General features: G+C 45.3%; 1 protein-coding gene across 3 annotated transcripts in view; it reads right to left on the bottom strand.

The window, feature by feature from the left end:
- Nucleotides 1-5,848: 5,848 nt before the first annotated feature.
- The window catches only part of LOC135370038 (metabotropic glutamate receptor 2-like), a 151,419-nt gene continuing 139,255 nt past the window's right edge, over nt 5,849-18,012 (bottom strand). For all 3 annotated transcript variants that reach the window (XM_064603708.1, XM_064603709.1, XM_064603707.1), the window contains exon 10: nt 5,849-7,359. In XM_064603708.1, coding sequence (XP_064459778.1) covers nt 7,235-7,359 — 125 coding nt within the window. In that variant the 3' untranslated portion in view covers nt 5,849-7,234. The remainder of the gene's footprint in view (nt 7,360-18,012) is intronic.

The following is an 18,012-nucleotide window of genomic DNA, read 5'->3' as shown; positions in this document are numbered from 1 at the left end:
GGCGATCGATAGAGACCGTTTGATGCACGCCCTCAACGTCGATGAGCAACGTTTTGGGGAAATCTGTAAGATCCGGCGCTAGGAGCTTGGAGGGAACTGCGGAAACCTGGTACTAGGAGGAGGATGGCAGTGCTAAGTCGGGAGGGACGAAACGTCGGTATGTATCAGACACCCAGGGTACATCGCGATGAAGGGTGAGGTATTCGTGGATGCCAGTGGCGGAGATATGGTGTGTGAGGAGTTCAGCCTAATTAATGGGAGTGCCAATAAACTGGAGATCCGCTGCGGAACATCCAAGAGCGCAGTCCCTGTGGTTGGGATTGGGAAGGGCTCGTAAGCACTTACCGATCAACTAGACCGTTGCACAAGTGTGGTAGGTACTTGTCCTAATGCGTTTGGTGTCCAGAAGGCGGTAAAGCTCGGCGCCATTTCTGCACCGCGGTCTGTGACAACGGCATCAGATATACCATAGCGAGAAAAGACTGTCTCGGCTCGGATGTCCGGTAAGGGAAAGGTCTCCGACCATCGGATAATCCGATCCACGATTGTAAGCAGATGCTCGAATCTATATGACGAGGGCGAGGGTCCGACCAAATCGATGCGTGAATGGTCTGGAAGCGGCGGTTAGGCAAAAGAAACTGCCCTGGGTGAACGGGTGTGACGATTGACTTTAACCCTCTGACACGTGATGCATCAGGAAACCCACGACGTAATGTCTTTTGACATGCCAAGCTACACGTAGCGTTCAGAAATGCACAGCGAGAGAAGTTGTTGAGTCCAGAAGCAACATCAACCAAGAGGCCGAAGTGCTCCAGGAAATTGGGGCCAATAATTGGCTGGGTCACAGCTGCGACAGGAAAAGCCATTGGAACCAACGGCGCTGTTCGAGGTTCAAGGTGATGGATTTTTGGCCGAATACGGGGATACCAGTGTTGTTGACGGCTTTTAGGTACCAGGCGGGTGATTGACGACGTCGGGCGTTAGTGGCGGAAAGGACGCTCACTGCAGCTCCCGTGTCAACAAGCAGCTTGATATGTGGTCGGAGATACAGAAGAGGCTGCTAGGCAAAAGCGTTGGGGAACGCGGCGCCCCCTTCGTCGTTTCTCGGCCCGTCGCAAGGAGAGGTGTATTTCCGTGCAGAGACGCCAAAGTTGAAGTGGTACAAGCAGAAGGGCACAGAAGGAGGTTGCGATGCAGGCAGCTGGGACCTGCGAGACGTCGGAGTGCGGGCATGTGGTCAGACTGGCGTCGAAGGGAACACCTTGAAGAGGAGCGGGTACTGGAGTACAGTGCATTGCAAGCGGCGCGCTGCTGAACGAGGTTTTTTGAGCTCTTGAACTCCTTGTCCAGGAAGCGAAATAGCTCCAGGCTCAGGGGGAAACGGCCGTGCATGAGTAACTCATGCAGGCGGGCGCGGAAGATGATGAGATATGTGCAACAGAGGGTTGTGCCGCTTCGAGACCTTTGTCGGCGAAGTCGGCCACGCCTTCAAGTGAAGAGTCCTGGAGAGTCGCGAGCACCATACGCGGGCTTGCTATGGCAAACGGCTGAGGAAAAACTCATTGAGGAGGGCTCTGTCGAAAGTATGGAGTCGGTTGCCCAAAAGGTCGTACATGTGCCGTAGGAGCCGAGAAGGCATTCCGACAATCTGAGTTCTTCGGCAGCTGCGCTCAGAGACCACCTTCCGAAGAGCGTCATACGGGTCGACAGCAGGAGGCAAATGACTTCCAACGCAATTTCTGGTATAATCACGCTGATGACATGATGGAACTTGGTGCTTAGCTGAGTGGAACTGACTTTCAGTCATTTGGAACAGGTGTCCGGGTGTGCGATGTAGAAGCTTGACGCCCGCTCGACCGCTGCTGTCGATGGACATTCTTGACGTTCGGGTCACCAGTTGTGCAGCCGGACGTAGTGACTAAGCAATGGACACCAAGAGAAGGGATGAGGATTTATTTATTTGAGGTGAGTAGCGCGGGAGCTAAAGATGATGATGAGGCTCTACAGCCTCTATAAAAACCTTTATATAAGGAAAGCTACATCACCTGAGTAGTTATGAAAACACTATCTGGGAACGATATCTGACGTCACAGATGACACCCTCACTATCAGTGAGCAATCTATCTGACGTCACATCCACGCCCGCACTGACGTCTGGCGGGGCCCCACAAATCAGACGGAATAAAACAAGACGTTGGCCTGCCACGAGGATGTCCTATTCAACGTTTTCATCAACGAGCTACTCCAAGACGGGGAAAGGGGAGAGTCGTCACACACGCTACTTAAAGAAAACGAAGGAGAGTAGCTGAACCATTTTCCCGCTGTTTGTTAGCGGCACGAGCAACCATGCACTAACTGAACAAAATCTTCATTGTCATAGAAAGTATGGCATCGTGCAAACAGCACAACACTTGCTTCTATCACGAGTAAGTAAAATTTTTCGTCCTCGCAATTTTCAAATTCTACACGACACACACCAAAGCTCTAAAGAACACACGAGTTTGTAATGTTTATTCCGGGACATCTATTCACGGATTTTCAGCTGAGGTAAAGTCATCCCATACGAGGCGGGGTCGCGTGCTTCAACTCGACAGTGCAAACTATATCCGCGAGAAGGTGCTTCAGTAGCTTTTTTAGTACATCTTAGAGATCGTGGAATAATTTAGTGCCGCTTTTTACATTTACAATGCAGGTCTACCAGCCAGTAATGGCTAGCTTGCATGACAGCTAGGACAGACGTGGAAATACAAAATGTAAGGCTTAAGATAATAGGTTCTTCTCTTTTTGGTTAGTTTGTTTTCCATGTGCACTTGCAGCGGTATTTCATTGGGTTCACCTCCACAAGAGAGATTATAGGAGAAAATGAAGCGCTACGGGGGACTAGCTTGACGACCTCTGCGCGAATCTATTTGATAAACTGCTTTTGGAAGCCAGCTTTAGTTTAATGTGTGCGTTGTGTAGACAAAAGATGGCGGTAAAATGCAGCGTTGGTTTCCTCAGCCTGACGAACGTACTTTCGTCACAGCAAAGTCAGAAGCAACAATTCTCACTCCTCAACAAATGGCACTGAGGAACAACTAATTACTTTTATACGTGATTCCGAAATTGACATTTTCTCTGTTGCCTGCGATGTTTTCTACGAACAACTGCAAAAGGAGACCATCCCAGTTCAGCTCTGACACAAAGTCTGAACAGACGAAAACTAAAATATTCCTGTGTGGATCTCGAAAGGGAAACCTTGCCCTGTACAAAGGACTTTAACGAGTCAAGAGGAAATGGTAGTGCGTCACATAAAAATGGTTATCCTTCATTGATCGACAGAGTCGAGCCAAAAAGCGACATCTCATTGTAAGGACGACGTTTCCAAAAGACGGAAGCACATTTCGAGAAGGTGGTCAAATCACCTCCATGTGGCCGGTCCTCGTATTAATATCGGTGGAAGCAAATTTTATCGTGGCTACAGCATATTTTGGCTTCAGTTGCAACGTACGACAAGTATTCACGGCGAACGAGCACCGGTATGTAGACGCCATTTCCTTCTGAAAAGATTGCATATAACGCCCCGTTTCCACAGTTCTGGGGCTTAGTTGACCTTGTGAATCCGTGCGTGGAATCGCTATTACAGAGTTTTAGTAGATCGCGTACGTAAGGGATAGCGTTGATTGTTCTGCGAACGCCCAGAACAGAACCACAAACGCTATCCCTTACGTACGCAAAGACGATAGCGGACGATGTACTAAAACTTTGTATTATTATCCACTCTGGACGCATCCCGAATGACATCCTTCTCTCCCCGGATTTGCTGAAAGCGGAGTCTTTCTATGACACTAATGTTAATTGTTACAAAAAGGCAGATGAACAGCAATAAAGGGGTTGGCCTCCCACGTGCTATATGTGGCACTGCCTTTGGCGCAAATATTCTATCTCCGGCCTCTCTGAAAGTGAGCCGTTGCTATAGCAATGATCCGTCGCGTCTTTTTGCTCTTTCACTGCAAGTGGTTCCCTGTGTGGCAATTCTGTCTACTCGGCTCAAACGGGACTAATTACGTATTGGGAAGCCACGAGCTGGATATCAGTGAGTACCCGGCCAAAACTTTGGCCAAAAAGAAGACAACATCGTGTCCTATGGATTCGGCGGCGGACATCTCGCTGCGCGCACATTTCGGTGCACGGACATCTCGGACAAAAATAAAAGGGGAAGCATTGAACGCAAATTGTGTATTTGACGCCAGCAATTTGGTGGCAATTGCTCAGACACGCCTGTTTCCACGAGAAACGTTAAAATATAGAGTGCATGTTTCTTTTATTTTTTTGTGTACTTTTTGAGTATCAAAGAGTTTCCCCCGAATGTCAAAATGCCGAAATCGATAGGCCCCAATGAAATTGTCTAAGCCCGTTGCAATGCCAGGTGACATCGTAACGGCAAATACGGCAACCCTGTTTCGAACAAAATCGTGCCTCGTGGCTTGGCACTTTCTGCAGCGGGGGAAAGGAACACTTTCCTTTTTTTTTCTTTTTTTTTCTAACTAATTTTGTAACTCCTTTCTCGTATAAGCACCCCCGGATTTGGGGCATTTATTTTTGGGAATCACAATTACTGCCGAAAAAGGCCGCTTTTGCCCCCCCCCTCCCCCCATGACGTATACAGACCTTCAGGTGAGACCGACCACTGTGACGTCTCAATAGTCTCGCCAAGTACAACTCCTAATTATTATTACATTACGATGCATAATTACCTAACTGGACATAATGTATTAGTTAAGTTTTGAAGCCGTCACAAACGCGCACAGTTATTAACCGACAAAATTTCATCGACAATGTTCTGGAAATACATGGCATCAGTACAGATGAGCTGAATTGGGGAAGGCGGGACTCGAGTTTCTGTCCTGACTAAAAGAAAAATTAATTCGCGAGAGCTTAAATCCGAATTCTTAATTTTTTAAGGCAGATCAGTTCACGTTTGCTTGGTGACTGATCGATTACCACCACAGTGAAGAATACAACACTTGAATCGAGAACACATTTGGAAAACAACGCGCGTGCTTAAATTCGTGTTTTTTTTTTTCCTTTTTGTACGCGAAAAAGAAGACTTGCAAATTATTTATCAAAGCTTAAATTTTCTCTACCAAGTTCAGTCTGAAAGTATCGCAGGCATCCAGTATATTGGTAACACGTTGCGCATAAAGCTTCTCAGATGCGTCGTCGTAAGGAACTGCATCTTATGTTATAGGTATAGCGTACTGCCGCGAAGTATGATAGTGAATCCCGAGCGATGAAAATCAGCCATCAGAAAGTACATTACCAATAAAGGTGCAGACAGCCGAAATGTCCACGCACCGAGATCTTCTATAGACCCCAGTGGATTAGCTTTGCCGGGTCCGACTATGGTAAAGAGAATATTTTACGAGCATTTACCACCGGACAACTGCGAGACTATTTCTCTCTCAACTATTGTCATAGTCAACGTCCGAAGACTACTACTTGTATCCTGCACTCTTAAAACAAAACTTGATCGCATAGCACGTTGAAGGCCAACCATTGCATAAAACGATTTGTGGAAAGCGTACGCCTTTTGTGACACTTACCATAACTGCATAAGTGTCACAAAAAGTCCTCCAGTTTACAACAAATCAGGTAAGAGAACGATTCTATGCGGTCAAGTTCTGTTTAAACCAAGTTGCTTTTGTACAGGGTTCGAACCGTTGGCACCGAACACCACTTGGATTCGATTGGATACAGGGAATGCCAAACGTTGCGCTTATGTTACCAAGTTCCAGTAACTTTTGCACAGTCTTGTCTGAACTTGGACGAGGGAATCTCCCCTCTCACCATTCAGTTATACTGGAGCTGGAAAAAGCAACAACTTTATTCACTCGTATATTTGCACCAACGATGAAACAGGATGGCTGTTATCGATCAAGTAATGTATATGGAATATAGATTTCTGTAGAAAGAGTAAAAGAACAGTCTTTGGGCTGCTTTCGTGGAACGGAGCAGCGGCGGACACACAAAACGTACTTGAAAAAGATACAATCACTGAGCCAAGTACCAAGCCTTATAACATTACTCTAGTCAGACGGGAGTACTTGGCGTACGTGAAAACTCAAGCTACCCATTTCGAGCAGCAAAGACACTGTCAGTGGGCTGGTTAATCGCGACGCTAAAGACAGCTTGCTCAAGTACGCCACCTTCAGATGATCTTGATTTTGCCCTTGTTAACAAGAGATGTTTTTTTTTTCTTTTTTGGCTCAAGGGTCGTTGTATTACTTACGAACTTTGTGGAAGGATACTTTTTCTTTACATGCGGTAATATAATTACAGTCTGGACGTGAGATAAGCGGAAAATAAGCGTAAATAATAGCAATTATACGCCTTTTATAACAGTGTCAACCGAACGAGTGTAAGGAACGGGAGGCTTGCTCAAATCTTACTCGCAGATCAGACATGACGAACAAAAATTCAAAAAGAATTCAAAATAAAAAGAAAAAATCTCTTTTTCGCTTTATGACGAACAAAGTACAATAAAGTAAAGAACGCGAGCTAACTGCTGTGCACGTGCAGCACGTAGACGCATCCCTAACGTCTCTGTACCTTGGGGTCTTGGTTTCTCTTACTGTCAAAAGAAAACCCACCGCAACACACGCAAACTCCCTAAACGAATGCGTTTAGCCACACGAATGAGGCAGTAGAATAGCCGTCGTTTTTTTTTCTTCTTCTTCTTCTTTCGGGACAACAGTACCGTCTTTTCAGATTTGTCAACAAAGTAAAGTAAACCATGTTCCCCGCAAACTCCTAACACCTCAGCAAATCAAAATTGGAAATTTTATTCACCAATAAGATTGGAAACTTAGGGGCATATAGAGTACCCAAGAATAGAGGTGTTGAACCTAAGAACGGTTGCTGGGGAATATACGAGTAGCAAATTGTAAGGTGACGTAGCTCTACTTCCCTCCCGAAGTTTTTGCGTGGGGTACCATTTGGCGGTGTTCTCTATCGTTATTGCACCTCGATGGATTAATAACGCAAGGAGCAAAGAGGCGCCACTGATGTGGCTAAAAATAGCGCTCCAATCGGTTCTAAAATGACTGATGAAATTGATGAGAGAAATATCCGTAAAAAAACGTTTCGCATCACCAGAGAAACGTCGAGCAAACTGTCCAGAGTAGCAGATGTGTCCGCCGCTGCCATTCTGTGCCGCCATTGATATGTGCCGGTGAGCCCGTCGAGGCCATCTTCACAGTTGGACGTCTTTGTCCCATAGGGTATCTTGGCCGTCGGTCTGTGTGCCGCAGCTTGCCTTGCTGTTGTTGGATACCAGGGAACAGGCTGAGCGCTGTTTGTCACTCATTTCGTAGTCCACTGCGTACAAGAAAAGAAGGCACATGTCCTTATAGGCATATAGGCAAACTTATTGAGGAAAAGCTGCAATCGCTAGCTGTACCTTCTTTCCTCCGTTTACCTCTAAGTTTACGATGGAACAGAGCGAGTTAGTCACGAAGGCATGAAGATGACTCGGTACGATTGTCGACAACGCTCGTCGAAAGCGTGCTTCCGAGGTCTGGAATTGGTCTTATCAAACAATGTGTGAATCGTTTATTCACATCAGTCACGATGTGGGAAGCTGCGAGCAAAATGCTGCGTAAAAACAGCATACAAATGCTAACAGTGAACATTGCGAGGAAGCATCACGCAGGCCTCCAACGTCTATACCCTGCAAAAGGCGTCGCTGGTGTGAACATACATGGAGAAGGAATATTTTCACAACGGTAGACGTCTTCAATCCTGATCTCCAGATATTCTGGCAAAGCCTGGGATATTTGAGGTAGGAAATTCCACTCTGCAAATCTTTTCGCTGGTAAACAAAAATTGTCTTAGCTAGCGCGAAAGGGAAACACAGAAAGGGACGTTGTTTGCTTTATGACGCCCATATATATATAACTGTAGTGTCTGCAAAAGGACTGGAATGTAAACTGCCAAGAAATCTAGAAATGGTTTCCCGGTAAACGTTGAAATGTATTGTACAACGTGTACGATAGTGTACTGTACGACGAAGACGGCGTTCAATAAGGATTTGACAGTAGAACGGATAATCTCCCCAATTTTGCCATAAGACAACACGGCTTGAGAGAATAAAGACATCACTCATGTCATCTCTCACCGTGACTATCACGGCTGCCAGAAAACATTGTGAAAATGAAGGGGCCAAGATAGACAACCGCTCCATTTGCAGCATTTTAAGAGTTGCTAGACGAATAAATAAAGCTGTTGTTTGATGATCCTGCAAAGCATTCTGTCGCGTAAGGTGGCAGCGATCGGGAAAAGACATAATCAATGACAATTTTGTTAGCCTCAAGCGGAGGCTTTAAACAGGGAAAGCGCGACATGAATGGTCTATCATCTGAGACCGTGTTACATAAAACGACGTTCACAGTTAGCGAATGATATAAGTTTCGTGGGCACGAACGAGAAACGGGGTTTCCCCCCGTGCACGCAGCGGACGCTATACGAACTGTAAGGTAGAAATGCTCAGCTGTCAAGCGTAATGAATTTTATGTTCCAATAAGGAAAAGGGCAAAATGTCTGGCTTACTTACTTAGAGTATACGATAGGCCGTATATACAGTGTAAATAAACATTTACCATTCCAAGTGCTATGTTCTGTACCTAACGTGTATGTTTCGAGAAGCGTGCCAGTAATATGGCAGGTATCATCCTATAAAACCACTCTCTAGCCGCTGAATGTGTAACACAAAATTCGAGCATTATAATGCTCTAGAAGACGTACTGAGAACCTACCGAGCGACACTTCATCGGTAACATACGTTTGGTCACAAAAAGTGTTAAAATTTGAAGAAAAAATCTTTACGGAACAGCACCGCAAACGGTACTGCCCCGACAGCCTTTTTATCGGACGCGCATTCAAAGACACCCTTCTCCAAAATCCCAAGCAAGGAAATCTGAAAATGTTAAAATAAAACATAGTATGACTGTCTCGAGTAATTTGTGTATATTTCTTTCTTGACAACTCACAGGATGAGTATCAATGCATTACTCGCATGATACACACAAGAAGCAGCACGTATAATTTAGAATCAAATGATTGCTCGTTAGTGTCATAATACTGCTTTTTGCAGATACGAATTCAATATCTTCCTTTCTTTTTCTATAATCAAACTCAAACTCAAACTCAACTGCTTTTTGAAAAGTATATGGTGAAGTATTTGACAAAATACTTGCCCACGGACGGACTTACGGACACTTACGGACTTTATTAAACATGAACCGTACTGAAAAAATGAAAAAAAAAAAAAAAATCCGAAATGCCGACTGTCTAAGTGGGCAATACGACTTCATACAGTGCAACAATATAGTTGGGGAAGATAATCCGGGAAATTATCGAGTGATAACAGACGTTACACACGTTGAAGAAACTCCTTCGCTGCTAATCACGTCGACAGTATCGTGCTCACACTTTTACGTAAAGGATATGAACGTAGCTGAAGAAAAACACTGCAATGAAGATCCAAGATACACGTTCGTTCTCCGACAAGCCAAATGAGCTTCTTTTCGGTCTCGTGGAGGAAATCTATAGGTGGGACGAAGATCCCCTTGGGGAAGAACGATGTCTCCACGCAGGTGAAATATTTGCACTCTCAGATTCTTTGAAGGTGTAGACTTGAATCAAATTTATTTCAAGGAAGGAGGATGGAGCCTCGAAACGACCTCTCGGTAGGAACGTAGGAAACCCCCGGTCAAGACATTGTGGCTTTGGTTCAAGTGCATTGCGTGCCTTGTCTTGTTTTACCGCTTTTCATTCGTTTTTTCGTTTGTATAGTCTTTTAACATGTACCAACTAGCCAAAGTTTTGACATTGTTTCGGAGACTATATACGTATTTACAGAGTTCATAAGGGAACAAATAAGGGAATGGACACCTTGCATACGCAGCATTAACGCGTGATGCTACAAAAATACGCAAGTAATAGAGGAGAAGGGCATTTGTTACCAGTTCGAACAAGAATTAGGTCTAGACAATTCCCGCATATTGAAATGGTCGGATAAATCCCCTTTCCCGTTTTTATTCTGTGACGCAATTGCATTCATACCATTGTGACTTTTCCTCGACGTGCCTTTCGAAATCTCCGCACACTCTCTGAAAATAATAAAGATATTTTCCACCTGCATAATAATTTTGGTCCGTCCACCGTGTGTGGACCATTTCCGCTTACGAGGGAATTGTGCTTTATGGACGGTCATGAAGCCTCGTTTTTTCTCTCTCATTTTGTTCTGCCTGACCTATATTGCCCTGGTCTGAATGGACCATATGAAACGAAAGGAAAAACGGAAGAAGATTGCAATCACGTATGATATCTGACTTCCTGGCGACCTCAGTTAATGTAGTCGCTGATAAAAAGTATCAACGAGACCGATATGCTCGGGACAAGTGTGTTTTCAAGCGACCCATTATTTAGAGGGGCTACGCGCGATCCGATAGAGGCGCTACACATCTTCATCGTGATTGGACAGTTGGAATTTGAATTTTCAACTCCTAAAAGGGCGGAAGTGCAGTCATAGCAGACGACAGTAGCGATACACGTATTTCGAAACCCATTAATACAACCTACTCTTATCTATCATTGTACTACTTAGTTGTACTACTATTGTCATTGTCATACTGAGGATGTACGGATGATGATGACTTAAAGTGACTGCGCCAAGCCGGAGTAAACGCAGTTTTTTACAAAAACGTCAGCCCACCTTTGGCTTTTTAGTCGCATTTTTAGTCGGCGTTTGTGTGGGACTGGTTTTCCGAGAAAAGAGGAAATAAGGGGGTATCAAAAACCTTCCAGTGCCCGTTATCTGCACAATGAATACTAGAAGGAAGAACACCACCTCACCACTCGACCTCACCTCACCTAACCTCAAAGCAGGACTTCTTCCTGAGATATGACGTACATAAAGACCTCTCCGAGGTTCACCTACCCAGGGAATTTCCACTCCTTGCAGAATTACACTATCGAGTCATCCGACAGAATATACGGATAACCATCCCAGCGTCTCATCATATACTAGCTGTTGCAGCATACCATTACAAAAAGAAAAGAAAAAAGATTGTAAAAGAAAAGAAAAAGAAACAAATATCGCGGCCCAAAATATTCACGAAACGACCACAGGGCTTATATGCGTGCCCACTGGATTTCGCGGAGTCAGGTTTAAAATCTGGGGCTAGATTAGTCTACTTAGCACTGAGCCCGATATAAGTTGTGTTTTACAAGTGCAAAAGCGTATAAAAATAATGCGCACCAATGCTAGTTTTACGTATACGCTAGTTTTAGTAGAAGCAATATTGATACGCATTATTTTTATACGCTTTTGCACTTGTCCGGCACTCGAAATTTTCACTAGTTAAACCAGTCTGCTTCGCTAAGATATTTGTGGAAGCAAATGAACGACCAATTAGTGCCCTCAATTATTACACTCATGCTCCGCCTCTACCGACATATCCCCACTACGAGTCCTACCAAGCTCTATTCCTGGTACCGGGTATAAACTCGTGGTGACGAGGTATAAATATGGTACGTTAGCCCTCCGTTATATCTCTTTCATGTCCTTTAGAACACTTGGAGGTATAAATAGGAAATTTGTGCCTCTTCTATACCCTCCAACGGTGTACATCTCAAGCAGAAGGTATAAAAGAGCTCATTGTTATACCTTTTTTTCTAACGGTGCATGCTTGTGCATATGTAGGAATTATTTTCCTTCTGTCATGCGCGTGGTTGGAAACATGAAGCAGAAATTTGAGCCCTGCACGATAAACATGTTTCCGAGAGCCAGGCTCGACCGGCAAGCAAAGGACATTCCCACTCCACATTGCTCCCGACTCCTCAGGTATTTCACAATCAACATTGGGAGGAGGAGTTTGTCTCCCCCACACTATTTTACCGTGTGTAAAATTCGTTGTACAAAAAAAGAAGAAGAGAGAAAGAAAAAGAAACCAAAGAGCTCTTTAAAATGTGCTCTTTTAGCACGCAATAGCGCTGAGTTCTAGATTTCGCCACAACCGTTACGAAACGTGCCTATATTTTATAATAGCGACCCACACAACAACAACGCAATTTAGTTACTCAAAACGACTGTACTGAGTAACCGCTGTTCATTCCCAGCTTACATATTTCTCTGAGATACTTTCCTCTGGTGAGGATGCTGTTTATTACTCAGGTAGGTACATCTTCGAAGCGATATCGATGGTTTCAAAATGGCGTGCGAGGTGACCGATGTCAATTACGCCTGCACAACGGAGGCATTTTTCGATGTTTAATCGGAGTTTTAGGCACCTACACCAAAATAGGCGCTAACGCCGGAATAGGCATTTATAGGCACTATCAAAACGATACAGGAGGTTCTCCAGATCCTAGTTCGTGCTCTTTTATTGAAAAGGCATTATTAGAACCACGCGAAAAAAATGGGCATTTGCCTAAGAATACGGGTTCTAATCATATCAAATGGCCCTGAAATAGTCTGAGCTCATTGGAGGGGGAGAACGTGACCTGGTGATCCGGACGAATAAAATAAAATGAATGGGACACTTGAGCAAGAAAGTGACGCCATTCACAATGTAAGAAGGTGATGCGTATGCTATATAGCGTGCATTTCTGTTACCTGAGAATAATTGTTGTATCCCAAGTGTTTGGCGACACCTCCTTGCTTTTCACATGTTCACTCAGTTGGGGACCCGCAGATTTTGCAACACGCCCACACGCTTGGGATTCTGAAAAAACCACGCAAGCAGCATGAGTGTGCAACGCAGAGGTGAAGACTTAGGAGGGGATCCGTCACTTCCCTTCCCGATTTCCTCAACTTCGCCACGACTCAGCTCAGCTTCAACCTTTATCAGGAAGAACAAAAAAGTAGCACAAGCTTGCCATTCGTGGTACGGGTTCACTCGTGCAATTTCTTGAAGCAGTCAGAATCTGTTTTTGTCAGACCTAGCAATCCCGACGCTCTTGGAGCATTCTACGAGCATTCTCTGCTACCGTACCAAGTACCGGTGAGCAGAGCTTCGTGAAGCTTCGGATTGCGTGCCGCTGGTATCACCCGAGGCGACGAGAGAAGCGGTACAGGCCTGTGGTAGGTTCTTGACTCCTCTTCAAAGGCGTCATCGTGGATCATTTCTTGTATAGCGGTGTCGAGCTCCTTGTGATTTGTCTTCAGGTCTACGATGCCGCTGAGTGCTACATCGCCGGTGGCCTGTATCCTCTGACGTGGTGATGAGCGTACGATGCCACTGGCCTGCTGAATATGATTCATCGGCTACGAAACGTGACGGCGTTGTTCTTTCGAAACGACGAGTGCGGGTGAAATCTCGGGTTTCGGCACAAAAATGTTACGAATCGAAGGAGACAACCACGCAGCCCAACGTCCAGGCGTTCCCACGAACAACCAAACAGAATGAGCTCGTGCAGATGACGTCACGCGCAGCCACGTGACATGGGGAAACGTCGCAGGAGTCTTCTTACTGCGTGGCGAATGACTCTCGTAATTGCACGCATACCGCGACAGCATGCCCTCCTACTGTGACTTCTGCGCGGCAATCATTTCTGATGTTACGTGACAAAACGTGACGTCACCGAGCAAGCCTCATTGCAGGGCGTCGAGCGCACCTTCTTCCTCACATCATAAGTTAAACCAATGGTTTACACGTAAGGTGAGTCATCCTATATTTGTGTGGTAACGTGCTGCAGGGTAGGGCTGCGGATAATTTCGACCACCTAGGCTTCTTTTGACGTGCGCCGGAAACATCTATCGTCCTGTCCTTCCGATCCGCAAACAACAACGATTAGATATTGACCACGAGATGGGATGTAAGGTCCCAAAGTCAAAGTCATCTAGCAAAGCTGCGAAAAATAGGAACACTTACATAGTTTCCTTTGTTGTGTTGGCCCTACTGAACTGATAGTAAATAGGAATCTGTGCTTTTTACATTCGCCGGCACATAAAAAATGCATGTAGACTTTTTTTTTTAATTCAGTGGATTCCGAAAAATACTGATCTCCGAAATGATGCGCTCCGAAAAAAGAAGGAAAATGCTGGCATTTTACAGTAAAATGTTCCCGGGGTCCATCGTTTAATTATGCACCGCATACATGAGATCTCGAATTATTAAGTTCTTGCCTTTTCTGCCGTCTGCTTCCCTACAATATTCTTAAATAATTGCAACGTATTAAACATTTGATTAAAATAGGAAAATAGCGCGTAAATCTTGCCCGCATAGTGTATTCGTTGGGAACGGCAAGCATTATAATCTGTTGCACACACTCCTAAACAACCGTTTAGAAGTGCTATTTATTTCGTTTTCTATTCACATAAAGTCCCAACTCTAAAACAAATAACAACATTGACGTCGACACACAATAAAATAAAATTGAAAACCCGTCAATTTTTGCTGTACAAGTCTTTATAATGCTAGCATATTCCATAGTGGGACATATATGGTAACTTTCTTCGCCATTAATTTTTAACTTCCGTCTGAATTCTTCTGGAAGTAACAGCCAACTTTTGATGGTCTAGCTGATGCACACGAACGCTGTGTGTCCTAATGCGGTTCCAATGAAAGCACAAAATTGAGTCCGATTACAATGACACACTTTGTTGGGCAACATGCTACACAAGGACAATTACAGAGGACAGGACAATCGCTCTTTCCTGTTCCTCGTCTTCTTTCCTCGTAAATCTTTGCAGTCATTCTTGTCGGTGATAGGCTGTGATACGTATTACATTTCCCTACCTTCTTTTCTTGGACTCTGGAGTTTAGCACCTTATTGTTGTGTAACACATCATGTGCATTATTCTTTTTTTTTTACTGATTACTCTGAATTTAAAAAAGTTGGTTAATTTGAACACAACATTGAGGAGAGCACTTGAAGTGTGCGCTATCACGAAAGTATCATGTAGTACACTATCAAATAATTTTACATAGCCTAAAAATATTACGCGAGGGACGTTAAATACGGGGTGGTGAGCTTTCATCGCACGTTAAAGAACCCCAGGTGGCCAAAAGCAGTCCACAGACTGACCGCTGTGACCTCGCTCGTGATCTGAGTTGTCTCGCGACATAAACCCCCCAATTACCCAAAAATATTACGTCGACCTGTTCTGATCTATTAAGACCCACTGAGAATAAACTAAAACATTACATCAACCTGTTCTGATTTGTCAAGGCCAACTGAGCTCATGGGCGCCTTGTATTAAACGACTTACTATAGTAAGCCTAAACTCACGATGTACAAGGCAATGTTGCTCAGGTAAACTTAATAAACGACGCGATTTTAGGTTCTTTATAAGTCTGCAGGCAATACACACACTACCGAAAGATAGTTACGATCGTTGCTATAACTGTTCTCCTCTACAATCTCATAAATCGAAATTCAGAAGCTGTGCTTTGCTATATACCACGCTGTTTTCAGATCTTCCAAGCAAAGTAATTTTACAGTGGTTTATCCACAATCGAAAGCACGAGAGTGTGTCATTATTGCAGCTACGTTAATGGGACGATCGCATACCTTGCAGTAGATGTCGAAACTATGCTGTCATTTTATTCCTCGTGGACTACTGACCACGGTATCGGAAAGTTGGACAGTTATCGCATGGACAAGAGCAGACGCCGGATGTTGAGAGTATCCCCTCTCTGGAGAAACCAGAAAACGTCACTCCCTAAGAACCACTGAGGACGCGACCTTGAGAAAGAAAATGGCACAGTCGCCTTTCTCCTCTGAGCGCCGCCCTCTCACCCTTACGCGTAGGGAGTGACGTCACGCCGCCGGAGCAGCTACGCCTTAAAATTAGTCTCTAAGTACTTTTCGGAAGAAAAATTAGCCATACAGACTGTTAGCCGATGCCAAACATCTGTTTCATAGATGGCTTTCCGGATGGGATCGTCCCTTTAAAGTTGTAGAAGCTTTGCGTGTTGTTACTGGTCGAAAGGTGAAATAACAAAGCTCCCCCTAGGGCCAAAGAAGTGGTGGGGGTGTCTCCAAACACCTGGGAAGACGTTGGAGGGGAGGCAAGATAAATGACCGGTTTACGACATCTTGGATATACGAGGGGCGTTCAAGTCAAACCGGGACTTTTCATTTTTCGCAAAAGTAAAATGAACTTACAGGCGAAAAATTAGTTTTATTTTTCAACGTAATCTCCAGCTGCACTAATGCACTTGTCCCAGCGTTTCACGAGGACTTGGATGCCAGCAGCGTAGAAATCCTTACCGGCGCGTAGCAGCTGATCGGACCGCATTCTTGACCTCGTCGTCGTAGCTGAAGTGGCGGTCCCCAAGGAACGCCTTCAGTGGCCCGAAGAGATGGAAATCGCTGGGGGCGAGGTCTGGACTGGAAGGGAGATGTGGCAGGAACTTCCAGCCAAGTTCCTGTAAGGTGCGTGTCGTGAGATGCGCGGTATGCGGGCGTGCATTGTCCTGTAGGAGGAGGACTCCTTTGGTGATGAGGCCCGGCCGCTTTTGCTTCAGCGCCTTATGCACTTCCCTGAGAACCTGGCAGTAATATGCACTATTGATGGTGGTTCCACTAGGGAGAAAATCAACATGAACAACGCCAGCCTTGTCCCAGAAAACCGCGGCCATGACCTTACCCGCAGACGGGGTGCTTCGGAACTACTTGGGAGCTGGCGAGCCCGGATGCTTGCACTGTTTTGATGCGCGTTTAGACTCAGGAGTGAAATGGTGCACCCACGTTTCATCGCACGTGATCATGCGACCAAGGAATTGCTGTCCTTCAGTGTCGAAACGGTACCTTAGCTCTTAGGAGATTTCCAGTGTTCTCTGCCGGTCAAACACGGAGAGCTGCCTCGGGACCCAACGGGCACTAACTTTCCGAAACTGGAGGTGTTCATGAATGACAGTGTTCAACGTTCGCACATAAAGGTCAGTCTTTCGAGCCAGTTCGAGAAATTTATCCGTCGGTCCTTGAGGATCAGGCGCTCCACAAGTTGGATGTTCTCAGGAACTGACACTGGGCTCCGGGCCGCCCCGGCAGGGATCGTCCTGCACTGACGTACGGCCATCTCGGAACACTTTGCAGCACTCAAACGCTTTGCTGCGGCTAAGTGTATCGTGGCCATACTGAGCCTGAAGTCTTCTGTGAATTTCACATGACTTTACGCCTTCATTCACGAGAAACTTCATGACAATTCGCTGTTCGATGTGCGCGCTCACCTCGTTGTCGGCCATCTTGTCCAGCACGTGTCTTCTGTTTTGCACAAACTTTGGACCACCACGTGGTGAACGCGGAGGCCTGTCGCGTGTGAAAATAACGAAAAAGAAGTAGCGCGAGCCATTTGTACACTCAGGAGACAGAAAATCCCGGTTTGACTCGAACACCCCTCGTAGTTCGGACAGTACCAATACACGCCAGTCGGTCTGTGTCAGTGTGCTTGAGCAAAAATAATGGAGAAGGTGGTGGAGAGCCGGCGACAATCAAGACGTTATTGACTCATTCTGAAATGACCATCGCATAGAAAGACCCGTCTGCAGCGATTTGAATAACAAAGCAGAGGCAGATGGTGTTCCTTCCTAGAATTGCCAAAGACTCCCGATTCAAGTTGTTAGAAAGATACACTTGATGCAAGACTCGTCTTTTCGTCTTTCACAAGACGTCTTCTTTAATTTTTTATCCAGCCGATGAAGATTAAAGCAGAATTCCTTTATAAAAACAGCTGGATTGATGGGCCAGAAAAACAGCTTACTTTATTCCGCGAAACATCTGTGACTGAGAGCAGGAAGGTGCGTCCTGGGCCTACTTCACGGGAAAGCTCGCCGTAAAGCCCACGAAAAACACTGCGTTATACCTGTGCCACAAGGGCAGATCAAATGAGATTATCGTCTAATGCCATTAGGGTCCCGAATGGCATTATATCCACGAAGGTCGTGCCACAAGTAACATAACATAACATAATAACATAAAACGCCATGATGCCCTTTGGCGCCATCATGCGTTCTTCGGAGC

The sequence above is a fragment of the Ornithodoros turicata genome, chromosome 10, assembly GCF_037126465.1.
Source record: "Ornithodoros turicata isolate Travis chromosome 10, ASM3712646v1, whole genome shotgun sequence".
In the NCBI taxonomy this organism is placed as follows: Eukaryota; Metazoa; Arthropoda; class Arachnida; order Ixodida; family Argasidae; genus Ornithodoros; species Ornithodoros turicata.
Note: the sequence above shows the minus strand (reverse complement) of the source record. Positions and strands in the feature narration are given on the sequence as shown.